The sequence below is a fragment of the Punica granatum genome, chromosome 2, assembly GCF_007655135.1.
Source record: "Punica granatum isolate Tunisia-2019 chromosome 2, ASM765513v2, whole genome shotgun sequence".
Classification (NCBI taxonomy): domain Eukaryota; kingdom Viridiplantae; phylum Streptophyta; class Magnoliopsida; order Myrtales; family Lythraceae; genus Punica; species Punica granatum.
Window position 1 is genome coordinate 23,473,611 of NC_045128.1, and position 27,985 is coordinate 23,501,595.

At 37.8% G+C, this 27,985-nt stretch overlaps 2 protein-coding genes and 2 long non-coding RNA genes across 4 annotated transcripts; all 4 read left to right on the forward strand.

Moving 5' to 3' along the window:
- Nucleotides 1-8,191: 8,191 nt before the first annotated feature.
- On the forward strand, nucleotides 8,192-10,303 carry LOC116194404 (monooxygenase 1-like). Its single transcript, XM_031523215.1, has 7 exons — nucleotides 8,192-8,296; nucleotides 8,440-8,586; nucleotides 8,800-8,853; nucleotides 8,956-9,124; nucleotides 9,245-9,473; nucleotides 9,570-9,699; nucleotides 9,788-10,303. Exons 1-7 carry the CDS (start codon nucleotides 8,196-8,198, stop codon nucleotides 10,188-10,190), a joined length of 1,233 nt encoding a protein of 410 aa, XP_031379075.1. The 5' UTR covers nucleotides 8,192-8,195; the 3' UTR covers nucleotides 10,191-10,303.
- A 680-nt stretch (nucleotides 10,304-10,983) lies between these two features.
- On the forward strand, nucleotides 10,984-11,742 carry LOC116194405. The gene is made up of 2 exons (XR_004154426.1): nucleotides 10,984-11,115; nucleotides 11,210-11,742. It is a non-coding gene; the product is annotated as an uncharacterized LOC116194405 (long non-coding RNA).
- A 10,745-nt stretch (nucleotides 11,743-22,487) lies between these two features.
- LOC116194406 (transcription factor IBH1-like) lies at nucleotides 22,488-23,773 on the forward strand. The gene has a single exon (XM_031523218.1). It carries the CDS (start codon nucleotides 22,868-22,870, stop codon nucleotides 23,408-23,410), a length of 543 nt encoding a protein of 180 aa, XP_031379078.1. The 5' UTR covers nucleotides 22,488-22,867; the 3' UTR covers nucleotides 23,411-23,773.
- Nucleotides 23,774-25,737: 1,964 nt separating this feature from the next.
- Nucleotides 25,738-27,164, forward strand: LOC116194407. Its single transcript, XR_004154428.1, has 2 exons — nucleotides 25,738-26,318; nucleotides 26,885-27,164. It is a non-coding gene; the product is annotated as an uncharacterized LOC116194407 (long non-coding RNA).
- Nucleotides 27,165-27,985: the final 821 nt, after the last annotated feature.

A 27,985-nucleotide genomic window follows, 5' to 3' on the forward strand; every position in this document is an offset into this window, starting at 1 on the left:
GTAGTATGTTGAGTTAAAATTAAAGTTAAAATTAAAAAATTCTAACTTGCAATCCAAACAGGCCAATATCTCTTTTGTTTCTACCTAAGAAATGAGGTTTTATAATCTACTAGGAAGTAAACCCGTGCTTCGCAACGGGGAAATAAATCGATGTGATTATTTTGTATCAACTTCCAATCCAATTATCCATGAATTAATATTATGAATATCCACATGATACTGGAAGTGTTTCTTACTATTACAAGAGAAAATTGAAGTTTGTTTCTTTGTGCACCCTTTGATTAACCGGCTATAATATTTTTATTTTTATTTTGCTAACCCGGGGTGTTCGGGTTTCGCCCGACTAATCCCTGGGACTCAGTGAACCCCTGGCGGCGCACGGAATGGGTAATTACGCCAAAGGCGCTCCGATGGCCCCAAGGGGATTTGAATCCGAGTCTCGATGCAAATTTATGTGCACATTAACCACTAGGCTAAACCCCTTGAGGTTAGCGGCTATAATATTACAAGTACATATATTACTACTAATACTAATACTACTACTATTATTATTCTTCTTGTTGTTGTTAATAATCCTTATTATATAAAAATTAATTTATCAAATAAAGCTAATTAATGCTTGTAGGATGGATGAGTAAAAATAAAAAAATACAAAGAAAAGACATGAAAAGAAGGAGGAGGTGGGCAATTGCCCCTCCTGAAGTTTTAGCCTCTCTAATATTTTACCTTAAGAATTATGATTTTTCAAATTTTGCCCCCACATTGCCCCCCTAAATTTATAGTTTTTATAATTTTCACCCTACGTTGCCCCAGTTTTGCCCCTATATTGCGAATACTTTAAGAAGTAATATATTTGATTCATAACTTTGCCCTTGTTGAAAGAAAGTTTTGGCTTCTTTCTTGCTATTATGCCCACTTATTAGTTATTAGTATTTCTATTTCATTATTTTAAATCCATGAACTTCCATTGTATGCACTAGCATGAAACACGTATGCTGAGCCAATTTGTATGAATATGCCATGCATTAAGAGAGAGCATGTCATTAACAAACAATGGGCCGCAATTGGTTCCCAAAGTAAAGAAGTCCAAAGTAGCCAGCTAACTACACTAGGATTCTACCACCAAAAATGATGATGTAGTGGTTACAAACTTACTCTCATGTATTTTCGTGATCCCAAGATCCCAAATTCGAATCTATTCTATGCATTTGTGTCAATACATTTGCCAGAAGTGTACTTTTCGCTTGGGTTTGGGGGACACCAACTTCTGTAAATTGTACTAGGCATTTAGTGGTGCTACGCTGACAAGACTAGTATTTACACTAGTTGTTCAGTCCGTCCGATATGCTCGCGGTTGAACACGAGAGCCTGAACATTGTAGCGAGGGGCGGCAGAATTGCTATCACTACTGTCCACCATTTTAACTATAAAAGAAAAAACTAAGTTAGGATTGTTTATTTATGCAATTATTATATCCATAGATAGATAGATAAAAGCCAAATAGAGACAAATGAATCTATATATATATATATATATAAACAAAATCGCACGTAGAATTCTCACGCTACCACATCATTAAAACTATAAAACGGAACTCCCTTATGTTGCTATATCATCATTCATATAGTAAGGGAAATTTTAATATTCTTTTATTAAGAAATATTTATCCCTCGAAAAGAAATATATTCATTGTATTTTCTTATTTAATCTTTTTTAGTAGAATATATAAATTATATTCACATATAGCTCAATGGAATATATACATTATACACAAGGCAAGAATATGCAGTAGGATATATACATTGCCCAATATATATTATATACACGGATTATAACCCAATTATATGATATAATTATAGTAAAATTTTTATATTTGATATACTTTTTAATAAATATGTATATGTATATATATCTTATACCTTAAGTCATCCATATATAAAAGGCAACAAAATATATAATAATATAGGGATATATTCTTATTACATTATGTATATATCATGATAGTATTTAAAATATCATATTTCCTTTTTTAAAAATTTGGATTTTCTCTTTCCGGTTGACTAGATATATGCCTTTCACGTTTGCTTGAATTCTATGACAAATCCATAAATTTTCAAATGAAAGCCAGTCTCTTATTTCTTCTTTTGAGATGAATGTAACATGTGGATGTTCACCATTATGCTCGGAGCTCCCCAACGCCTGCGAGATTTAAAGGGCAGAGGATCCGACTAGTAGATACTACTCCATAATGAGATGACTTCTTTACATAAGAATAGTTTACATAAGATAGGATCCAATTTTTCTTCTTATATTTCGTCAAGGGTTTTGAGTCGGTAGTTTAAATTTTCTTTTGGGGTTTTGTTAAGGTATGAATCACTTTAATGCATTAATTATTCTTTTATATTTTAGCCAAAATAATTACCTTTTAGTAGGATTGTTGCATTATCATTTACTTTGGTATTGTGAATCCAAATATTTTATTTTAATGTATATTTTTTTATAAAATAATATTCATTTTAAAGATAAATATCTAACTTTTTTAATCAGATGATTACTTAGTTTTCTAGGTATTGTATTGTTTTGGCTTTTGGAAAACATTATTTTTCTCTGGACATATACATGCGAAGAAATCAAGGTTTGATACTTACATGGAGTTAATGATCTACAAAGCCTTAACATGCACTATCCAATAAATATACGAATGCATATAAATACTATTTTTTATGTTTTTATTTTTATAATCTATAACCATATCTATATATATTGTAGCATAAATTATAACATATTTTGAATAGGTCCTGTTGATGATAATTAGTAAAAATTTAATTAATTTTTCAAGGACAATTATCTTAAGTAAATATGTTTCAGTTGTTTTATTTTTCTAAGATAATTTTCTTAGATGGATGAATATACGAATACATATAAATACTATATTTTATGTTTTTATTTTTATAATATATAACCATATCTATATATATTTGAGCATCAATTATAAAATATTATGAATATGTCCTGTTGATGATAGTTAGTAAAAATTTAACTAATTTTCCAAGGACAATTATCTTAAGTAAATATGTTTCAGTTGTTTTATTTTTCTAAGATAATTTTCTTAGATTGCATGTTTCCTTTATGAAATTATTTTTCAATTCAAAAATATACTTGCAATTGTTTTGCTTTCCTAAATATTATCTGTGCGCACCTGAATTTCGTCTCGTCGGGGCACGCGTGCGCGCGCCTATGCAACGCGGCTTGGGAGTGTCCACCTTCCCGGGGACGCGCGACGGACGCACATGAGAAGGAGTCGCCACTTGCCATTTTACGACCCGAAGATCGAGAGCCGGCAAGTTACCCAGGTCTAGGGGTACAGGGTACACCTAAAATATTAAGGCAATGGTCTGTATGGAACCGAAAATTCCGAATTCGGGGGTTCTATTACGCGTGGGCCTATATCCCACACGCCCTTTCGGTACTCTAGCTTGTCTAGGCTTGCCATTTTAATTTAATTACCGCTTAATTAAGTTCCGCTCATCTTATGCGTTTTGACACCGTAAATTCGAATAAACACTCTGACCGTCCACTCTCCGACCGGGATTTTACATGAATATATGTATAATATAAAACCTTACATTGTTCTCTCAAATAAATAAAAGACAAGCTATAATGACTAAATCCCGGTCGGTTCGCATTCAGCCATGATTTCACTCATGTTCACCGTATAGTTTTGGAAAAGACCGAAAATTAAATTAAATGCGCACTCGGTGTATGGGGGTATTGGACCCCGTGATCGACGGTTATGGGCGTTGGACCCAATGTGAATCGAGTCCTAAAGGATCGGGCTCGATCCGCATAACAATCAAGTGCAAAAGATGTAACAAGCAAGCTCAAATAAACAATCAATGGGTTTTGTTATCGCCGAATTTACGTGAATTAACTAATTATTAACCGAGGTATATTGGCATACAAATCCTACCTTAAACAAACAAAAGGGATGATGGATAAGGCATGTAGTATTCGGCATCATTTTAACGGACCCGACAGACATGACGTCCATAGTCAAGTCTCGAATGTGTGGGTTATTTTTTAGATTATTCTGTATCGTGACAATATGGCTTTTACAGATTAAGAGTATTTTCACCTAAAACCCAAAACCTAACCATCTATTTGACTATTGCCCCTGTTTGATTTAAGCCGAGTTTGAGATTAATCTGCTTTTCCATGTTTTAACCCGTTCTAAACCCAAACCTATACTAGAGTGACGACAGGACAAGAACCGATAGTTATGCCCTTGAATCGAAAAAAATATGTGTGTGTGAAAAATCAAGATTACGTGGCACGTATCTCAATGCTTTTGAAATCGTGAATTTAAAAAAAAAGTGACTAACCGTTCTTGAACTGTCGACGCGATTACAAATTATTAAGCGGTTCGTACAATTAATTTAAAAGAGTCAAGTGATTTAATTTAGCCAAATTTAACGTCCCGATTATCCCGTATGTAGAATCTTAGGTTAGTTAGAAATTTGCCAAATGCTTTAGTCTACGGATTTCGAGTCGTCGAGATAGCCATTAGTTGACCGCTCGATAAACTTTAATTTCCGACATGGTCACGTTGTATACACGTAATTACAAAAATAAAATATTTAAATGTGGCACATACATTGTCGGTGGGTGATCCAAGTAGGAAAGGGTCATATATTTTTAGAAAATGTCTGGGGGACTGAATTGAACGGCTTTAAAAGAGCAGGGACTGATTTGAAAATTCGGATGAAATTGGGGACTGATTTGAAAATTCTGAAAAAAATTGAGGACTGTGTAAAAATTACTGAAAATATCCCAAGACTTGTTTGAAATGAATTTGAAAATCTGGACTAATCTGGAAACGAAAAAAATGGCCCCAGAACTAAACTGAAACAGCTTGGAAAGTTCCTTGGGATGCTTGAAAAATTCTGAGAATTCCAGGACTGATTGGAAAATAGTAAAATGACTGGGACTTGATTGAAAAGAAATTTTGAAATTCGGAGCAGATCTGAAAAAGGTGAAAAGGCCCCGGGACTAAACTGAAACAACTTGAAAAGTTCTTTGGGATGCTTGAAAAATTCTGAAAAATCCAAGGACTGATTGGAAAATAGTAAAATGACCGGTACTTGATTGAAAATAATTTTTAGAGTTCGGGGCAGATCTGAAAAAAATAAAATGCGTCCTCTGGACTGAAATGTGACAAAATGAAAAGTTCGTAAAATCGAGTTCGGGACAAATCTGATTACCCACGCGACCCAAGAACACTCATTTCACATTATATCCATCAAGCAAGCATTAATATTCAGGAAAGGAGCCCTAATCATGCCACTAAGTCGAGAATTTACCTAGTCCGGAAAGTTGAGGGGCTTCTCTGTAAAATAAAAATAAAAATAAAACTGCTGGACGAATTGGGCCGAGCCGTGACGGGCCGAACTGGGCCGGCTGAGCTGAACTGGGCCTCTGGAATTCGTACTTGGCCGAATGGAATTTGGACTGGGTTGGGCCGATGGACGCCGATAGGGCTGGGCCGCTAGACGCCGGTTGGGCTGGGTTGACACGAGCTGGGCTGCTGGTGCTCACGGGTGTCTCCTGTGTGACCCGAAAAATAAATCGACCCGGTTAGAACAAAAATGGAACCGAGGCGAGGAGATGCGGTCTGGGTGGCTCGGACGGCGTGACGCGATCGCGCGTGACTCCTGGCAGGTCCCTGGGCGCGAGGAAGGCGGTCACCGGAGTCGCGGGTCTTCCGGTTGCTGAATTGAGGAAGCGGCGCGAACTGGAAGGGAGTCGAAGGCTCAGCTGGGAGGCAGACGGGCGGAGAGATCTGGAGCTGAGGGTCCAGCTGAGGGCTTGAGTCCGGGACTCGAGCTGAGAGAACCCGGGATCGGGGAGCTGTGGGCGTCGTGAGCTGCGGGCCTTCGGGATCGGGGGCTGTGTGCGTCGTGAGCTGAGGGCATTCGGGATCGGGGAGCTCTGGGCGTCCCGATTGACGAGCTCCGGGTTTTCCAGGGCCTTTTTGAGCTGACAGTTCTTCGTTTTTTTTTTTTTCGAGAATCAGCGAGCTGAGGGGGATCCGGTCGGCTGAGCTTAGGGAGCGCGCCGTCCCCTCGAGAGTACGCGAGCTGTCCGAGCTGAGGGCATTCGGGATCGAGGCTGTGGGGGTCGTGAGCTGCGGGCCTTCGCGATCGGGGTTGTGGGGGCCGTCCTGATTGACGAGCTCCGAATCTTTCTTTTTTTTCTCCCATCCCCCAACTCAAGAGATTTCTTTTCTTTTGAGAGAATCCGCGAGCTTCGGATCTTTCCGTTTCGTCCGTTGAGGGAAACCCTCCCCCATTCCCAAAGAATCAGCCGGGAGTTACCTAAGACTCCGGGAAGACAGGAGCTGCGGGAAGAAGAAGAATTTTCCTTTTTTTTTTTTTTCGAATTCGACGTGCGTACAAAATTGAAAATTATGTCTTCTTGATCGGACGTCGGAAAAATAATTCGAGACCGCCATCTTGCTTAGAAAAATTCGTTGATCGATATTATGCGATGAAATTATTTTCATCAGTTTGTCCCGAATTTTTGAAAATTGACGTCGATGTACGCGAAATTCGAAAACGTCTCAAATGGTATTATTTTTGAAAAGAAATCATAAAATTGGTGTTAAATTAGGAAAATTTGTTATTTCCATAACTTCGTGAATGCTCAAGTAATTAATCAGAAATACTTCCCTCACGGGTGGCAAAATGACGATTTTGCATCTCTGAAGCCGGTGGACCAAAATTGGGTGCTGACATTATCTCAAAGTGTGTGATTCCAATTAAGAATTCTAAATCCAATTCGAGATTACGGAGGGGCAACCAGCCTCTATTTAACTTATTTATTTATAGTTACATTGGTGGAATGAAATTACAAAAGTGCCATAAAATAATCTAAATTATGTCAACGTAATATGATTATTATCAATGTAATCTTATAGCATAATATTTTCTATTTTTCAGTGAATAATTTTCTACATAAATTTTTTTAATTATTTTGTATTGCTTACTATTAAAAAATTTTAAATGTTTTTAGTTGTTTTAGAAAACCATATATTTGGGGCATGATGTTTTCCATTGGGAGTGTTAACAATTCAAACACACCGCTAGGTTTATGGTAATTTTAGACAATAGCACCGTTACCCTAAAACTGTATACCATGACGCATTGTCATGCTAGTAAAATCCATAATAATACAAATATACGAAGATATACATATATATCATATATATTATTAAACTAAAGATGGTACGTTGAAATATAAACTTTCAACGTCTTGCTTGGTCATAGCTGTAATCTTTGATTTTTCTGGGCATTAGCCTCGTCTATCTACTGAAAATATATATCTATATGCACTTTGACCTTAGCGTTGTTCATTGGCATATTAAATATCAATTGATCCGATTCTCGTTTAAAAAGAGAGACAAGCGACAGAATGAATTATTGAAGTTTGATCAAGTCAAATCGAAGCACTGCAGTCAAGTCGCATAATATTCAATCCTCAATATATATATATATATATATTAAAAGCTTACTTGGTTGGATTTTTTTTTTATTACAAAGGAGGTCGAAGACCTAGTGCAATGATAGACAAATTCTAAAGTAATTTTTACCTTATATATTCCATGATTTTACCTTTTTTTCAAATATATCCTATACTTTTAAAATTATCAAAAATATCTCATGATTTATATTTTTTTTCCAAATCTATCATGACGCTATAGTTTCCGTTAATGAAACGTAAGTATACTCCAAATCTATCCCACGGTTTTAATTTTTTTCAAATATATCCTATGATTTTAATTTTTTTCCTCAAATCTATCCCATGGTTTTAATTTTTTTCTCAAATCTATTTCGGGTAAAGGGCCACAGTGGCAAGACCATTAAATGTTGACGGAAGATATAACGGCATGATAGATTTGGAAAAAAATATAAACCATGAGATATTTTTGATAATTTTAAAAGTATATGATATATTCGAAAAAACGGTGAAACCATAGGATATATGACGTAATTTGCCCAATTCTAAATAACTAATGAAGGGGCACGGCTAGTCCCACTAAATATCAAACATGCCACCTCTAAGTCTGTTGTGATTGTGTGCACTACTACGCTATGCTTGGAATGGTTTATTTATTTAGATCGAGTGAGCTAGGCATTATGACCTTAGGAGGAGGAGGAGGAGGAGGAGGAGAGATGGAGGAGATAGTCATTGTTGGTGGGGGCCTTAGTGGCCTTGCGACAGCCCTTGCTCTTCATAGGTGTCCTCATTATCCGACTCTTTAATTTTCATTCTCCTTCTTTCAATTTTTATGATAAGCCTTTTCCTTAATTCATTGCGGTAATACGTTCCTATACAGGTTCACTCCACTCATACGTACATACATGCTTTTTGCGCGTGCAGGAAAGGGATTGCCAGTTTGGTGCTCGAAAGATCTGAGTCTTTACGTGCAAGCGGAGCAGCCATAACCATCAGGACCAACGGGTGGCATGCCCTGGATTATCTTGGGATCGCCTCTGCACTCAGACAAACTGCTGTTTCTATTGAAGGGTTTGTTGGTGGAAACTAAACTTTGGCATATAACATATATCTGTGTAATATATGCTGTACTTGATGAATTTTCAGGTTATTTTCACTGTCATTTGACCGAAGGCTCATCTTATCTCGACTCTTTTGTACCCTATAGGAATATAATCTTAAATGGAGTCCTGTTTCTTGTCACTTTGGAATAACCCGGTGGATTTTTGGTGGATGGTTTAACAGGTTTGCCAGTATTAATCTCGATTGGAGCATGCAGCAGACGAGATCACCAATAAGGTGCGTGCACTATTACAATGAAGTCTGAGCTTTTCAACTCATATGTTATAGTGATCCCCTCCCCAGTGACTCATTAATTTGTCTCATGAACCTATCTTACAGTAGGGGAGAAACACGGTGTATAAGACGCAGTGATCTCATTGAAGCTTTGGCTAGAGACCTTCCACCGGGGTCGATCCGGTTTGGGTCCTATGTCAAGTTCATCAAATCTGATCCCTTTTCTTCCTGTCCCATCCTTCATCTGAATGATGGTAGTACCATCAAGGCCAAGGTTGATTGTCTAGTCTACAACCTTGTCTAGTCCGATTGTTAAATTCCTGAAAATTCTTTTCATATGCTTCCACAAAAAAGTTAATCCCGAGTTATTTGCTTGGGGAAATCTATACAACAGGCTCTGGTGGGATGTGATGGGGTGAACTCAGTTGTCCTAGACTATCTGGGAATGAGGCCTACCAATTTTTCAGGTTCATCAGCTTTCCGCGGTTTCACAAACTACCCAGAAGGTCACGGATTCGAGAACTTGTTTTTCCTTGCTACAAGAGGGAAAGTTTTGCTGGGGAGAGTGCCAGTGGATGATACTCTTGTCTACTGGTTCATAACCCGTCATTGGACACCAGAAGGTTATCATACGCTCCTTCATATGTCAGTAAGATCTGGGGATTTCAAATTTTCATCTGCACTGGATCAGCGTCGCCATTCGTTTTTTTTATATGCAGATTTAAAGATTTCAAATAACCAAGATTTGATGAAAAGCTCGAGCCTCGAGTCAATCAAGGATTTCCCCGAGGACGTGACAAAGATGATAGAGAAGTGCGACCGCAGCTCTCTCTCTTGCATGCGGTTCAGGTACTCATTAATGAGAGGTTTTCAATGGAATGACCGCTTGCCAAATGATTTAAGAGAACTTAATCATGTACTTGTTGTCGTTTGACAGATACCGAGCTCCGTGGGATCTGATGGTGGAAAGCTACAGGAAGGGAACCACTACAGTTGCAGGCGATGCACTGCACGCGATGAGCCCATTCATTGGACAAGGTGGGTCTGCTAGTCTAGAAGATGCCATAGTTCTCACTGAGTTTTTGGCACAAAAGCTCCGAGAGGTTGGTCCAGACAGGCCGCATCAGGAATTGATGGGGAAGTACGAAGAGGCACTGGAAGGATATGTGAAGCATAGAAGGATGAGACTTGTTAGATTGTCGGCACAGTCTTATCTCATGACTAAATTGGCTGAGACATCCTCTGTTCTAGTGAAGACTCTTTGCATCGCTGTAATGATCATCTTCTTCAGGGATTACACCGCTCATACTGAGTATGATTGTCGCCGCCTCCGACTCTGAGTGCGTGAGGCAGGACTCGAGAAGTCATTTATAATCTTGTATGGATTCTTTTACTCGATATACAAACTGATGCTAATAAATAATAATAATCTGAGACCACGCTTTGGTCATTAGATTGCTCGTTGATGCTGCCTACAGCATACATCTGCATCTGCCTGTATCGATTTATTGAGCATATGATCACTAATATTTGTATGTGCCGAGGAGGTTGGAAGGGAACACTCCCGTTTCGACCCGTTAAGAGGCATTGTCTAAGCAAAGTGGTGCTTTATTGCAAGCATTTGAATGGATGAAGCCAGATGGCAGCAAAAGGCAATCCCGGTGTGTCTGAATGATAATGTAGTCATGATAAGGCTCGGAGGTTGAATTGTCCATCTTGAATTTGGTCCACAAAAGGCATCCGGAATATATAAATAAATAAATAAGACTAGTGTGTCAGAATTTTCAGCACTCCCCATGGCCCATGGTAAACATGGCCTATATTATACTCATGAATGATAATGTAGTCATGATAAAGCTCGGGCTCTGTTTCTTTTTTTGGTGTGTGCCCTCGTATCCGAAAGGCCAACGAGTCCCGACTAATCCAGCTCTATAGCTCTCTCAATCAAACATTTTATTCATTCATAAGACTCGAACTCAAAACCTAATTTAAAGGAAACAAACGCCGAACCGCTTGAATCAATCTTTATTGGTTGCTCGGGTTCTGTTTCTGATGAGCATTCGTTTTCATAATAAAGCCGTTCTATGCATATTTTGTGCGATATGCATACTCTGCGTTTAATTACTTATTGGAAGAAAATCCAATAGAAAAGCACATGAAACCTTGTTTCAGATTCTAAGGTATCAAGCACGTTGGCGGAGATATGTTCGTGAGTGTCCCAAAGAGAAAAGCAATTTTCCAAAGAGAGAAGCAATTATGATGAAGGTGCGTGGACATTTGCCCTTTGAGTTTCCTGACTAATATGTCGTCAATTGACTCTAAGAAAAGACGCTGAACTTATCTTCATGTCATTTTCCAGGATGCCTTACATAACTGGGATGATGAGCTGCGCTCTGCATAGAATAACTGAAGAATTGCTATGAAGGGCTGCTCGAAAAAGGGCAGGCAATTATAATAAACACCCTGATGCCGGAACCACCAGATTTGAGTTTAGCCTCAAGGTACATGACCCAGCCTGATGCTACCCCGCTGATTCAGCTAGGAAGCCACGAAAGGGCTCAGAAGCGGTTTGAGAGTCTGCGCAGGGCTTCAGGTTTCTCCGAGTTCCGGCCTCCTGATCACGCGCGTTATTTTTTGGTTTTTTGTTATTCATTTTATGAGCAGTGTATCTGCTGGAGGGCCTTGCTTTTCTTATACATGATCTTTCTCTGAAGTCGTATTTCGCTCCTGCTTGCTCAGCTAGATTTGGGCCTGAGGGCTCAGTTTATGTTTCGACCCGTGAGCCAAAATTTTTGGGTTTGAGTTTCTTTCAGCTTTGCACGGCCCGAGAAAAACTCGGTTCTTGTAATTTCTTCTCCTGAGTTAGGAATAAAGAGCACTATGGTTATCGAATTCAAGAATTCGCATAGATTCAGTGGAGTTTCCATAAATCAACTTGTAAATTCAATTCGTATGTTTGCTAATTTTTAATATTTCCAGTCAATGACTTCACTTGGACTGTCAACCTGGAAGAATTACCAGAACATAATTAAACCGAGACGCACACTTAAATCGTCAAATAAATAAAATAAACAAGCACGTAAATGATGGAGAGAAAATAGAAGGCCAATCTTAGATATAGATGATCGTCATCACCAAAGAAGTTAAACTTCATCGCAGTCTATCATAGCCATGTTGAATGAATTTATTTATTTATTTTTTGCTGGGTAATCATCAATATTAATCAATTAAAGCCGAGAATCGTTACAAGGGTAACCCTCAAATGTACAAAAGGAGCGAAAATTTGACCTAAGACAAAGTTGACATGGGTCGTGAGCTTGAGGGTTATGGGATCGAGGAACCCAAGTACGACGCCAGTCTGAGAAAAATGAAAGCAGTTACCTAATGTACAGGATAATGATCTTAATGTCCCAAGGAACAGAACAGGGAGATAGGATAGCATTAATTAGGACTAAAGTATCAATTTCGAGCCAAATCTTCGACCAACCAGAATTGAGAGCAAAGGAGGTAGCAGCGAGCAGTGCTTGAGCTTCAGCGTGTAGGGGGGAGGCTGCAGAGGTCGGGACACACGATGAGTAACGTATGCCTCCCTCCAGGGGCTTTGCCACTCCAGCGATGGCTGCTGTGATTCAACACCAAGCCACATCTGTGTTAATTTTCCACTAGTTCGAATCGATGTTGATTGAATTTATTGGAGCCACTGCGGTAAGGTTTCAAATAATTTGCTTCTAACTTAGGCATCATCTTTCTAAATGCCTTGCTTTTCTTTCTCTTCTTCCATCTATACACGCGGTCAGATCAATTCCTTTGTGACGTGAGTTCCACTGCAAATAATTGTCTTGCCAATATAAAGGACGGTTTTATGTAGGGACTGAAGAAAGCTCCAGTATGAATTATCTCAAGTAAAAAATTAAAAATATAAAATATAAAATAGAAAAAAGCTCTACTAGTCTTTTTTTTCCCTTCTTTTGTTTTTTTATATAATGAGAGGTGTTCAGAATTGACCGATAAATCCTCACGACCTACATAAACACCTTGCAACCTTACGAGATATGCAAGTTTGACTTTAGGTTGTGCATGTAATAATTTCTGGAATTACTCAAATTTGAGATTAAATATCACTCTCATCAAATTTCGGGTCATTATTATTGGATTTCTAATGTGCAAGTTCATCTTATTTTATCCAAATCTTTCATGCCTCATTGGATCGTACTACCTTAATGAGTCGGTAACTGATGGAAAGAGACAAAACGACTATTTGACAGAATCAACCTAGAAAGACGTTACAAGGCATTCAAAGACCAAGACCAAGAAGGCCTCGAAAATATCGGTAACTGATGGAAAGAGACAAAATGACTATTTGACAGAATCGACCTAGAAAGACGTTACAAGGCATTCAAAGACCAAGACCAAGAAGGCCTCGAAAATAGAAATAAAATTGATCAAATTATCTTTAGATATTAGTATTAAGACTAATCTACCTCAATCTGGTCCAAAGACTATATTGGCCTTTTTCCAAACTCTTCTTACATTAGACCACCTTCAGCGGTCTGCTCAGGCGCATCTCCGCGCCACGTGGCAGCGCTCAAGACGTGCATGACTGCTAGAGGAGGCTCCGCACGCAAAGTCGAGTCTCTGTGCAAAGGGACCTTTCTCTCTGCACTGAGACCAAAGCGGCAGCCTTTTCCATTTAATTTTTTTAAAATGCAGCCTTCGGCACCAAATGGGAAATTTTTCTATCTTTTTTAAATTGCAAACTATTGCATATATGTACCCGTTTGAATTAAAATTCAATTTCCCCTAAATTAACACTCCTCCTCCTCCTCCTCCTCCTCCTCCTCCTCCTCCCCCCTTCTTCTTCTTCTTCTTCAACACGAAAAAATGTCGGATCCAAATCAAGTTTTTCAAAATCCAAATGCTTTCGTGTATTATGTGCAAAATCCGAACTTTCGCCCAAATCCCCTAAATCCCCCAAACTCTCAACCCTCAATTTTCAAGTTGCCAATTTTCACCACCCAAATCATCTGTATTTTCTCATACCATCCCGTCCCATAACCGACCTTTACGGACATGCAAATTCACCCTCTCAATATATGGGTTATTCTTCTCCGGCATTTGGAAGTAGTAATGTCAACTTCGATCAATCCCCGCGCACGACACCGACACCGAATTCACCCTTCACTGAATTTCCAAGTGGTGGCCTTAAGGGTATCGACCTCAATGAAGACAATGATCAAGCCGAAGGGACAATTAGCCCCTTTGGTGGTAAATGGCGGTGGGAAGATTATCAACTGCTAATTAGTGGGTGGCTAAATGTTGGGAAAGATCCCGTTGTTGACGACGATCAACACGCTAGTACATATTCGGACAAGATCCACCACTATTGCATCGAAACAAACGCAATCGTCGGTCAAAAATCAATCAACGCCTTGAAGCAACATTAGTAGAAGATCAACAAGGACTGCGGAAGTTTCCTTGGATTCTATGAAGCAGCTGATCTTCATCATCCAAGCGGATCAAATCAAGACCAGGTATTACAGATGGCGTATTCACTATATTCGAAAAAGCACAAGGTAAAATTCACTATGGAGTTGGCTTTGAATATACTCTGTAGGGAACTGAAATGGAGGAGTCTTCATAATGCTAGTATGGTCAGAGGTGTGGATCTAGACCCTCTAGTTCGTTGACAAGGCATGGAAGCAGCAAAGAGAAAGAACATATCAAAATCAAAAGAAAAAGCTCCCGATCTAGATGAGGCGGTACAAACAGTGACATCCAAATGCATAGAGAAAGCTTCTCTATATGAGGATTTGAAGACAATGAAGGAAAAGGAGTTCGAGCTCAGGAAGAAGGAAATTGCAGATGTTGGCGAAGCAGAAGGAAAAGGAATTTTAGAGAAGATGCTCGCATCAGTTCTAGCAAAGTACTTGTAATTTTATGTTTCAACTTTAGCTATGCACTAGTAATTTTATGTTTCAGCTTTATCTATGCACTTGTAATTTATGTTTCTAATATTAACTATGTAATGAAATTGAAATTTCGTCATATCATGTCTTATGGACGATTATTAATTAATCCAAATTTTAAAAACTAATTGTTGTAAAATAGCCGTCGGAAAGTGGCCGTTTGAAAATAGCCATTGCAAAATAGCCGTTTGAAAGTAGCCGTTTGAAAATAGCAATTGGAAAATTGCCGTTGGAAAATAGTTGTTTCAATCCATTCGTCTATATAAAATGCTTTCAATCTCATTTGCACTCACTCACATCCTCTCGTCTGTACCAATTCACATCGTCTCAAAACGCTTATCCATCATCCATCCTCTAAACATGGTCGGAAACCATGATCAACCAAACAACTTCTCTTGGGATCCCTTGGATTGGATGGAAGAGTTGTTGCTCGATGATACAGAAGAGCGCTGCCTTGAAAACATATCCAGCAAGGGAAGTATGGGGAGAGCTCTTCCTCCAAACCTCATAAGAGGACAATAAACAGAGATCGCATTGCAGGACACCATCGTCTTCTGAGGGACTACTTCGTTGATGAACCAATGAACCCTCCTGAGATATTCTATCAAAGATTCCGAATGCGACAACATGCGTTCTTCGCATTGTTAATAGCCTTTCAAATCTTGATCCATATTTCCAGTAGAGGTTCGATGCAGCACGCAATGCAGGCTTATCCTCGTTGCAAAAATGCATGGCAGCCATGCGTATGTTAGCATACAGAATGGCAACTAACTTGAATGACGAATATATCCTTATAGGAGAAAGCACGACAATTGAATGCTTGGAAAAGTTTGTCTCAGACATCGTCTCTGTTTTCGAGGAACAATACTTGCTAAGTCCAAATGCAGATGATGTCCAACGCCTACTATGGATAGGAGAAGGTCGCGGCTTCCCCGGTATGATGTGCAGCATTGATTGCATGCACTAAGAATGGAAAAATTGCCCTAAAGTTTGGCACAGTATGTTCCGGTGTCACCATAGGAGGCCAACTTTGATACTTTAAGCAATGGCTTCACATGACCTCAGGATATGGCATTCATTCTTTGGAGTTTTCGGGTCCAACAATGACATCAACATTTAAGACCGGTCACTAGTCTTTGATGATGTGTATGAAGGTCTCACTCCCCACATAAATTACACAGTCAATGGCAATAACTATATCACGGGATATTATTTAACGGATAGTATATACCCTGAGTGGGCAACATTCGTCAAATCAATCCCCCCACCAAAGGGAGAGAAGACATGGTTGTTTGCTAAATATCAAGAAGGACCACGAAAGAGCATGAAGCTTGCTTTCAGAGCGTCGCAATCTCACTTCAAAATTATACGTGGTCCTGCTATATCGTGGTCTATGGAGAAGTTTGGAATGATTATGAGAGCTTGCGTTATAATCCATAATATGATTGTTGAGGATTAGAGGGACACGTATAACATGAACTTCTCATATGATGAGACGCCGAACAGCGAACCATTACTGAAGCTAAGGGAGGAAATTTTTGCTCCAAATGAGGAATATATCCAAAATCATATAAGACTTCAGGATAGAGAAAAGTATCAACAACTACAAGCGGCCTTGGTGGAACATATGCAGCAATTTCACAATAACCGCGAAATTAACGGCTAAATTATTGTTTGTCATGTTTTTTTTTTTGCAAATTCGTCATGTAATTTATTTTCTTGTAATGATTTTTAATTAATATAATTAATTTTTATTAATGCATATTAATTTAAATAATTTTTATTTATGTCTAATTAATATTAATATTAGCTATATTCATTTAATTAATATAATATGTGTGTGGGCCCTCATCAAAGACCTAAAAATAGGGACTCTTGTTGGAGAGGTAAGTCTCTCTTTTTATTGGGTTTCTCTGAATGATATGGTGCCTATGTGGCAGAGCTATGCCTACTTCGGAGACTTTGAACATAAACCCTTGCTGGGGATGGTCTTAAGGATTCGATGTAGAATAGTAGGTACAAGCAAAGATAATTCCAAGGTGTTTGGCCTAGCGATTAAGGCGAAGCTCATGTATCTACCTGATCTCGGGCTCAAAACCCCTTGGAGCCACTAGAGCGCATTTGGCGTGATTATCGGCTCTGTGTACCATTGGGATTCACGGAGCCGGGATTAGTCAAGTGAAGTCTGGACTCTCCAAAAAAATAAAACAAAAGAAAAGGAGAAGCAAAGATAGAATTAATTGGAAAGAAAGTAATTTTTTTTAACCAATTTGAATTGGTTCAAATAATTCAACGCTTGTTGCTCTTAAGTAAGATCTCGAGTTCGAGCCTCATAAACGGAAAAAATCCATGCTAGGAAAACTTTATCCCTTTGAAGGCTAACCCATCTCGACTGGATTAGTCGAGACCTAATTGGACTTCCGAATACCAAGTGTAAAATTTTCACTAGGTCTATAAGTGATTGGGTTCATCTCCAACCTAAAAACTCGAGCTAATAGATTGTGGTATCCAATCTCTTATAAGTCTTTAATTTTTCATGTGGTATATAAACTCTCAACACCTGCCTCACGTAGTAACGGGTGGTTTTTTCTCACTTGAATTCACATGCCATGTGCGTTTAAACACCCGTCCTCAATAACTAACCACAAGTCGAGCTCCTTTTCCGTGCTCAGTGGACTGACACGAGACACACTTTTTGACTGCTCTTAAACTTTAAGCTAGGCCTGGTGTGAGCTCATACAGGCACGCGGAAGCGTAACCCGCTCTGCTATCATGTAAAATTTCATTAAACCTATAAGTGATTGAGCACATAGCTTCAACCCACATCTGCCTTCATTTGACGACATGTGGTCTTTTCTCACTTGCCATCACGTAATACATGCCTTTAGTCACCATGGTTCACACTGCAAAAAAAATAAAATTATTTTCTTTTGTTACTTTTTTTTATGGATTAGTAAGCTATTTATAGGTTAATAGGTTGCTTTTCAGATGTCCCCCCATCTCGCCGTCGACCATCCCTTTTAGTCCTTGACATTAATAAATTTAGATGTTGTAATTTTTTTCTTAATCAGCTTTTTTTTATGAAAAGAATTTAGTCTATTTTTCATGTTGCCAGTCCCAATCTAATCCTCTATGAGTTGGTTCAAACCATGCAAGTTACATATACCAGAACCTTTTTTTTTTTTAATGAATACATATGGCAGACCACACATGATTCCCTCAAAAATCTCCAAACGAATAAGCTGAGCTCTCAAGAAATTAGCAAGCTCTCACATACAATATGACGGAGTCTTTTATTAATAATGTGTATAGAAGCTCTATAATAGAGCTACTTCTCATCAGATACTTCTTGGGTGTATAGAGTCTTTTAAATTCAACTTCGTCCTATCAAATAAGAAACATTTTTTTTTAACGAGATAACACTCGCACTTCGACGAATATCCTACAATTTTAGATTCGATTCCATCCAATTACTTATAGTACTCCTTCCTTTCTCCAAGAGCTTAACCCCTATTCCCGTGTCCAAGAGTCTCCTTTATAATGGAGGGGGGAAAATAAAATCCTGCAGATAGGACCGTCGTGTAATTAATTAGGGCAAGTTCTACTATGTATTGTATTTTCCAATGCTTCTTGAAAAATGGGTGGCTTTTTTAAATTTATAAGATTTTGAGGCTACAAATTCGCCTTATTTAAAAAGTTTTCATCCTGTTAAATACGATATGATTTAATTATTTATCATTTAATACTCTTCCTCAAGCATGGGTAGGATTAGCTTTTCGGTTATAAAAGAGGACGACGAGTCTAATATGAAAAAATATAAAACTAAATAAAGGGGTGCATGCAGTCTCTCTGACGAAAATCAAATATAAAATCTCTTAGTTCTTAAGTTACGGAGTGTTCTATTGCACTACACCCTTTATTAATGGTGGAAAGTATTAGTCGTTATGAGCCAACACAGCTAGAGATACTTTTAAAGACCCATTGCGTGGAACTTATAAAATGAGGGACAAATTGGACTTGTGCTCTCATACCACATAAGACTTTGAGATGACCACAACCTTCTAAACTAAATGGTTGTGGCATCTCAAAGTACCTTAAGATTAGACATTTGCGGTACCTTAGAGCAGGTTAATCAAGACAAATCTACCATAGTCAGTCCAAGTCGAGATTTCTCAAACGCATGCATTAATCAGGTAAATTACCTCCGTCAGAAAGAAAAGAACAAAGAGCATTTATTGGAGTAAAACAAATTTATTTCCTTTGTAACTACAAATTTTGGTTCTAGAATACGAAAGTCGTTGCTTGATTAATCAAATGAAAAAACCGAAACACTAAATTATGTGCAAGATGTTTGTTCTGTTCATATTCATCTTAAGAGGGCGTGTTAGAGATTAGATTTGATATTCAAGAAAATGCTGATTTGCTAATATCTTATTTGGTAAATTAGGTAATTATCATTTGTGATTTGATCCGATATGTTCGGGTTTATTTATTTTCTGTAATCATTTTATGAGCCTATAAATAGGCGATCGAATCTTATTATATTATCTTCTGAGTTTATCATTCTAATAAAGTTGTTTATTCCCGGGAGTTTAATTCATGGCCTTGCACGTTTATCTTTCTGTGTATCTAAACTCTCATTGTCTAAAATTAATATTTCGTGAAAAGTAACTGAATTATCATTTTGGCATATGCTTAGAAAAATGCATTTCAGCTATAAAAAGTGGAGTTATATAAAACATATATACATATTATATATCTTTTATTATTCAATTACTAAAACATATAGCGACCCGACTCGATTGGATTAGTCGGGGTCCAATTGTGTTTTCGGATACTATGATTTACACTAAAAAAATATATAGGGACAATAATAAGCTAAAAGACATGGTCAGACTATAACTGGTGTTTATTTGCTGAAAGACTTTAACTGATGTCGGCATATTGAGCAAGACCTCATAATTTACATTTTGAACATTCTATGGGACGTGTCGACACATGCACTAGCTCCCTATCTATATATAGGTAGTCGCTTTCTTATTAGAAAGTCGAGAAAGCACGATTCCGTCAATCGCTTTGACAGATAATAAGAGTTGTGTCCATGCAGATGGTGGCTTAATCACTAGTAATTTGAAGCCAGGCAGACATCAATTCTGGGATCTATCGACCGTAGCACCGCTATATATACCTAATTAACATAGAGATCTAATCAATTAAGACATTTCTATTAGGGAAAAGCCTATCCATAAAGGAGAAATTATGCAAGTGGGCGCATAATGTGACTTTGTGGAAAAGATTAAACCTAACTCAAAGACACGAAGCATAATTTGGGAGGAAGTAATCAAAGTGATTAGATTACGATTAGAAAATAGAGAGAGAGAGAAAGAAAGGTTCCATCAGACAAGTGGGTGACTGAGCCATGTGCTATCATGTGGTAGTTGGCCCTATGTGGGTCCACCAACCCACTTCTCCAACTCTCTCTTCCTTGAAAAGGAAAGTTTAATAAACGTAAAACTAAATACCCTTTCCTTTTTTTATTCGATTTCCAACCCTCGGATCAGAAAGTCCACCAATTCTTCACCTAGTCTAGATTTCAGTAAGTATAAGATCATAACATTCTCATAATTGTGAATTTTTTTTATTCATAATATCAAATTTAAAAATTTATTTGAAAAAAATATATGTATTGAACCATCTGAGTCGATCGACATTATTTTCATTTCTTTATTTTCAATAGCCCTTCACTACTAAAACTTCACTTATTTTCATTAGATGACCGCAACGCACTGTGATAACTAGTATCGTATATCATATATTATAATTTTTGCATAGTTTATCGCCAAGCGACTTTATTTGTTTGTTATTTCTGGTGTCGTATTGGGTGTCTGGCTTCCCCAATTTCCAAAATTGGCAATTAATAAGCATATTGTTCATAGACTCCTCTCGTTACTAACGAATGAAATGAACATTTGATTTAAAAAAGCAAAACTTTCGTTAAGCGAGTATATGTCTTTATTTACCAAAAAAATCACCATTGAGAAAGCTTTTTAAAAGAATTTAGTACTGTGATATTCATCTTTACCTAGGTATAAGAGGTTCTGAAGAATTTCATTTTCACTTGTCAAAAAAAAGAGGAATTTGATTTTCATTGATGCGATTGCCCAAACTCCATATTATTCCTTACTGGATTAACCAGCCTCCTTACATTATGATGAAAAAGAATCACTATTCCTATCAACTTTTGTTCCTATAGACGTTATTTAGATAATCTTCAAGTATAGTTGTCTCGAACATGGACGATTACATCAGAACTTCCATAACTTCCAGTAGAGTAAAAAAGTCTATAAATGGTTGATGATCGATTATATAGCGATGTGAAGAGGCATGATCAATGCGATGGCTTGTTTGTACTATTCAATTAATGGTAGACGACTGGCCGATTTATATTGCATTATTGTGACATGCTTGCTAATTCTGGGATCACAACTACGTCAGAAACTTGTAAATTCAATTTTAGATATCTTCACGATTCGTCTGATGATTGTACCACCTAAAATAACGGTGCCGGAGGAATTCGACTTATTATATATCATAGTAATAAACACCTCAATTCACTCCTTTTAGGAACCCAACACCAACATAAGAGGTTGCGAAATCATAACTGTGCTATTTATGCTATCATTGGTGCATGTTTTACCTTTCGTCTCGATAGTGCCAATTGTCAACAAACTTTTTGCTATTATCATGGATTCTGCATATAATGCTTTGCCTCTGCATGACAAGAATTGACCCTCATAATACAAGAAGCTACTGAATACACGTATATGTTTGGTACACTAGCATGTTTATAAGGAAAAAAAATGAGATTTTTTTAATACTTATAAAATTTCGATCGAAAATACTTTCAAAAACCAAACTAAATGTGATTTGTTCAGATTAGAAAGAGAATTCATGTAACAAAACATAGTAAAAAGGAATGCGAAATAGCCCGAAAAGACTCACTGATAAAAATGTAATTCAAGATCGATCTTTTAATTTCGATACATGGATATTAGTCATTGTACTAAACAAATCTTTTTAAATATTATATTTTTATTGTGGTTTTAGTTGTATTTTTCCAGAACAAGAGTAGATGTTCTTTTTAACATTTTGTGGTTTTTAACATTTTGTGGTGGGAGCTTGGATATCCTTTTGCATATACAAAAGGACATACATATACATACATATTGATCAAAAGGAGTACATACATATTGATAATATTACCACTTTGGGTATAGTCTATTATGGCGTGCCTTTCAAGCTCTCAAATGGGTATCGACACATGATGCCCAATGAAATATGATAACTAATAGAGTTATGACAACATCATAAAATAAATTCTCTTCATAAAAATTACGAGATTGTGGTTAACCAGCAAATTGAGTTCTCAATACGTGAATTTCAACTGCAGTGCAGCAATTCGAACCTTACTAGAGGTATCTCGTGATAAGTGTCAAGCTGACATCTATTGTTAGCTATTAAAATGAGAATACATGTGATTTCACTAATAAATTAAACGAAAAATAATTAAAAGAAAATGAAAGAAGAGAGGAAAGAAAGAACTCTTGCTTCCAAAGTCTAAATCCTCTTTGGCCATCCAATTTCTATCCCCTTCTAATCCATAATATCCTTCCATCCTTCTCCCTCTCGCTTTCTCTCTATGCCATCACCTTTAATATCCATCCATGTCTCCCTCCCCATCTGTCTCTCTCTCTCTCTCTCTCTCTCTCTCTCTCTCTCTCTCTCTCTCTCTCTCTCTCTCTCTATAAACCTTAATTTGTGTCAGAGAACTGAAGTTTGCCTTTTGTCCTTTGATGTAGGGAGAGGAAGGGAATGCCCTGTCTCTCTTTTGTGTCAGAAGCAAATCCGAATACAACACACCTCACCAACCCGCCAAAGCTTCCTCAGTTCCCAAGAAAGAAATATATATATATATATATATATATATATATATATATTCCTCAACTGAAAACCCTAATACTTCCCTCTTCTCCCACCCATCCCCTTCTTCAATGACTGCATCAAGGAGAGAGATTATCACTTCAAGTTCATCACCCCCACTAAGAACAAGGTTTGCTCTCAGATTCCTCAAAAACCTCATGAAGATAAAGAAATCTACGCCTCTGGGTCATTCTTCTTCCTTGCCGTCATCTTCGTCCTTGGAGATCCGAAGACGCACCCAGCTGATAAAGCTCGCGGCGTACTCTTCCATGGCTCGAGCTGTGGGCTCAAGAAGGGTGTGGAGCCGGGCCCTCATTCTGAAGCTCTCTGCTGGGAAAAGGATCGGCCATAGATCGTCAATATCATTATCGGCGAGGAGTAGTCTGAGATGCTTAGGAATGAAGCGGAAGAGATCAAAGACGGTGACTAAGAGGTTCGCCGCGAAGAAGCGGCAATTGGAGGGGCCGTGCCCTGGAGTCGTTGAGCTACAGCGGCTCGTGCCTGGTGGCGAGTCGATGGATCTTTGTGGCCTTCTGGAGGAGACGGCTCATTTTGTTCAGTGCCTTGAGACCCAGGTTAGGGTCATGAGAAGTATTGCAGATCAGCTCCCCTGATGAGAAGATATATATATATATATATATATATACACCGATCGAGAAGATTATGAACTGCTATATATATACAAACACCCCCCCGGAGTTATATTAGGCAAAGTTGGCGTAATCAGACACATATATAGATAGAGCATACAGTTACGAAGAGAGCTTATAAGGTGATTTTGTATTGATCGGTTTCATGTACAGATACATATGTATGATATGTTTTACGTAGACACGGTACGCGTGCATTAGACATACAGATACTCGAAAGCCATGTAACTAGCTACGTTGTGTGATAGAGAGCACACAGGAATATTATCGAACTTTATATTTGCTAAACCCGGAAAATTATAAGTTTCTTAGTTTAAGTTCTCTCAATTTTTGGAATTATGGGGAGCTGCTTTAATTTTCATCTGGATAAGAATACAATTTTTGTGAATTACATATATATATATATATATATTTCATTACAAAAATATATTTATGAATTGCCTGACTTTTTTTATGTGCAGAGAGCTTTACATTAATTAAAGAATCATCCTTCAAACATAAGCTTTAATACAGTACGTGATGCGCGTGTGTGTGTGTGTACTCCTGCATTTGTTATTGAATTGTCAAAGGGAGTGCTGTGTATGTAAGTCCTTAATTTCTGATCTGCGGCCATTTTCTTTCGAGAGCACAGCTTAATCAATAAATACATTTGAAACTCATCGGAAACACCACATGGCCGGGGTCAAGCAAAAGTCTAAATGGGAATTAGTCTTGGCCAATTGCCGAGGGCACTTTGTGGTCTAGAGGAAAAAAGAAAATGTATCATCATATACTATATTGGTTTGCTCCTGACAAAATCTACGCTGATGGAATTGTTGCAGGAGAAGACAGAGATGGCAAGCAGATAACCATGTAGATTTATAAGTTTGGTTTAAATGTTGAAGGAAATCAAAACAGAAAACTAGGAGTTTGCTCTTATTTGTTTTTTCCTTACATAAGCAAACTTTTCGTCTTGTCAGGTTTTTTCTTTTCCCTGGCTGAAGGCGAAATCCCCCATTTTTTGGATAATTCTCCTTTTTTTAACTGGATAATATCTGGATCTCCGTTTAAATAAGCTATTTAGGGAGAAAAGATGCTCAGGAAATTGATATATTCGATGTTTAAAATATTTTAAAAAAATCATCTTCTTAAATAATTGCCTAATTTGCTTTCTAATAAGGTGTATGTTACTTTATAGAAAGACAATAATATGTCATACGTTCAAGTTAGGATTCAAGCGGGGGGAGTCTTTTTTTCTTTTTTCTTTTTTAAGACCAGGGTTTTCAGACTTTATCCGACTAATCTCCACAAGCATGTGCCCACCCACCACAAGTGCACAAGGCAGGGTCAACTGGCCAAACCATGGGGGGTGGCCCCAAGGAGTTTCGATCTCAGGACAAAGGGATATTTAAACTCCCTCTTGCCATCAAGCCAAACTCCAGGGGTGGCGTTTGGTGGATTGCTAGTAATCATATTCCCAGCAATGCACATTACCACCACTTAAATTCCCACCTCTTAAATTACTAGGAATCTAATTTGCTGTGTTTGGACGGAGCTTCATGGGCCGCGGCTATGAAGGCCACTGCCACTTCTTCCCAAATTCTGGCGACATCTAGCAGTCGTAGGGAGGAGGGAAGGAAGAAGAACATAGTAGTTTCATAATTTTCCCGTGTGAAGATTGCCACTTGCTGGTGGAAATCTACTTTCCCGCCCCTTGTGAGAATGTGGGTTACCATCCAAGTGGGAATGTGGATTACCATTCGAGTGGGAAAGTGGTGCAACCAAATATGGGGATTTTTTGGCTCAAGGAAATAAATCACATTCCTAGGAATATAGATAGATTCCTGCGTACCAAACGCACTCCAAGGGGTTTAAGTGGGTGGAGTCATAGTTATAAGCATACATATGCTAGTGAGAAGGCACACGCATTGCACGTAAATATATCTTACGAGAATGTATGCATTCTACTTATACACTACTAGTTATAATGAATATAGCTATTAGATCACATACATTTGCTAGCTTAATTAAGTTTTGATCATTGATTAATAAGTAAAACATTATAAATTAAAGAGATCAATAAAATTAAATTACCTATACTAAAGAAAATAACCGGTGTCCATTTGGTAGTTATTTTATAGATTATACTAAATTGCCCCTAATAACTCTACTATTATTGAAAAGAAGATCTCAAACATATCAAATATCACTGCTAGAAATTTTGGGTTTTCCAATGAAAATTTCCAACAGAATGGTCCCGTCGGAAAACCGTCGACACTTTCCAATGGTTTATTCCATCAGAAAGCTGTTAGGGAAAAAAAATTTTGACCCGCGTTTGACCGGCAGCTACCTTTCTTCTCCATTCTCTCTCTCTGCAGCTTCCACTCTCTATACTCTCAACTCGCCATCTCTCCCTCTCACTACACCCTCTCGCATCTCCCTCCGTCCCGACTTGCATCGTAGTCCAACTTGGCATTGATCTCCCTGCGTGGTAGGCCACCAAACCTCCGATCCAGTCGTCTCCAGCTCTCTCCACCCAGCCCCAACGCATGCACAGTGCCCCCAAGCGGCTTCCAGCTCCCGCCAAGAGCTCCAGCTAGCCCGCGCCCCCTATCCAGCTCAATTCGGCCCCACAGTCCCAGCCTTCCTCAGTCGATAGAAGCCAGCTCCAGCTCCAACCGCCACTCACCTAGCTCCAACTCCAGCTCCAGCGCCGTCCCCGATGCCACGTAGCCCCAGCTCCAGCTCCAGCTCTAGCTGGCTCCCAAGTTAGCCACAATCTGAGCAAGGGCCGGAGGTGCACCCAGCTCCACCTCCGCCGCGACCGCCACCCTTGCTCATCGCCACGCCAAGATTATACTCTCCCCGACATTGAGTCGGCCGCCCCGGATCTGTAATTATTTTGAAATTACATATCAATTTTGTTAATTTATAATAGTTAATTTCAATTTTTTTAAATGTTTTTCTGAATTTATAATTTTATAAAAAATAATTCTTGAATTAATTTCATATAGCAAATGTTGTAATTAATTAGATTGCGTACAATTAGTTCAGAAATTAGAATGTAATTATAGTTTATTTAATGAAAATTACATTGTTACATAAAAAATGTAATTAGATCAATGTAATATAATATTATTTTATTAAAATTTAATCCGCGTAGCAAATGTAATTAGAATGTAATTATGAATTATTTAATGAAAATTACGGAGTTGTTACTTATGTTTGTGAAAATTAGGATATGTAATTAAAAATTCGATGATGATTTAATTTCACAAAAAAAAATATAATTATAATATATGATGAAAATTAGAAATTATTAATTTAATTGCAAATCTATTGAATTTGAAGAAAAATTATAAGTTCATTTGATGAAAATTAGAATCTAATTAATAGGAATATATATATATATATGTACACATGTAAAATTGCCTAATTATAATGTTGTTTGTTGTATAGGTTCGATCTTCTAATGGAGTCCGATCTCTTACACTTGTTGCTTAGCCGCAATAAAGGTATAGTCGAATAATTACATTTATATATATAATTAATGTTAATTTGTAGTTAAAACTTTAATCTTTAGATTGATTTTATATGACCCTAGATTAGTCTCCATTTTAGAATTGTGGAGAAGGAGGACGGGATTTGGGGAAGCGGTTAAGCCTTCCCATTATGGATTTGGTTATGTTTGTATTGTTTGTTGCAGCGTAATAAGGAGTTGTGAATATTAGTTATCGTTTATGCTTATGTGATAGATTAATTAATTGATGTGATGTCTATTGTTTGTATTTTTTTATCAATGTAATTAAATGAATATCCATCCACATCAGGAATGGATGTACAATAGGAATAATCTGAATCGTGGAGGAATTAGGCAAGAGTTTATTGATGGGTTGAAGACATTCTTGGTGCACCTTCTAGTTTACCAAATTGCATAAGCGAGAAAATTCAATGTACATGCTCAAAGTGCTGGAAGAAATGGTATTATTTACCACTTGTTAAGGTTCAAGAATATTTGTATTGATACGGTTTTAAGCCTAACCTTTGGTATTGGACTAATCATGGGGAAGTCGATCCTTATGCGACTTCTAGTTCTACTAGAGTAGTAGAGGATTCAAATGCAATTGGGATTGATGAGAATCCATTCGATAGGTACAAAGACATGGATTATGGGCATGAAACGCATTTAGGATCTCTGATGTCTGTTGTCGATGAAGAGCCAAATTTGAAGGAACTTAACTCTGCAATGAATTTTACCGCTAGATTACTGAGCATCGAAAGTGATTACAATATGGCCCAAGGTGTGATAAATAAGCTTCTAGCCATGATATACAGTTGTTTTCCGATTAATGACGACATTCTTAAGAACTTTTACGAGGCCGAGAAGTTATTATCAAGTCTTGGATTGAGCACTGTAACTTTTGATTGTGGTCCAAAAGATTGCATGTTACCTATAAGGACGACTCTACCTAGAGAGGAATAATGAGCTCACCGCGGGGTTTGAATACCGAAAAATAAATTAAGGCGACGCGGGCTCAGGGAGCCGGGGGTCAGGTCCGA

Bases quoted from the DNA above. Each gene is read 5' to 3' on its own strand.
- LOC116194406 (XM_031523218.1), top strand. From the start codon at position 22,868: ATGACTGCATCAAGGAGAGAGATTATCACTTCAAGTTCATCACCCCCA.
- LOC116194404 (XM_031523215.1), top strand. From the start codon at position 8,196: ATGACCTTAGGAGGAGGAGGAGGAGGAGGAGGAGAGATGGAGGAGATA. The intron at 9,125-9,244 runs GTTGATTGTCTA...TCTATACAACAG, and splicing joins GTAGTACCATCAAGGCCAAG to GCTCTGGTGGGATGTGATGG. The intron at 9,700-9,787 runs GTACTCATTAAT...GTCGTTTGACAG, and splicing joins CTCTCTTGCATGCGGTTCAG to ATACCGAGCTCCGTGGGATC.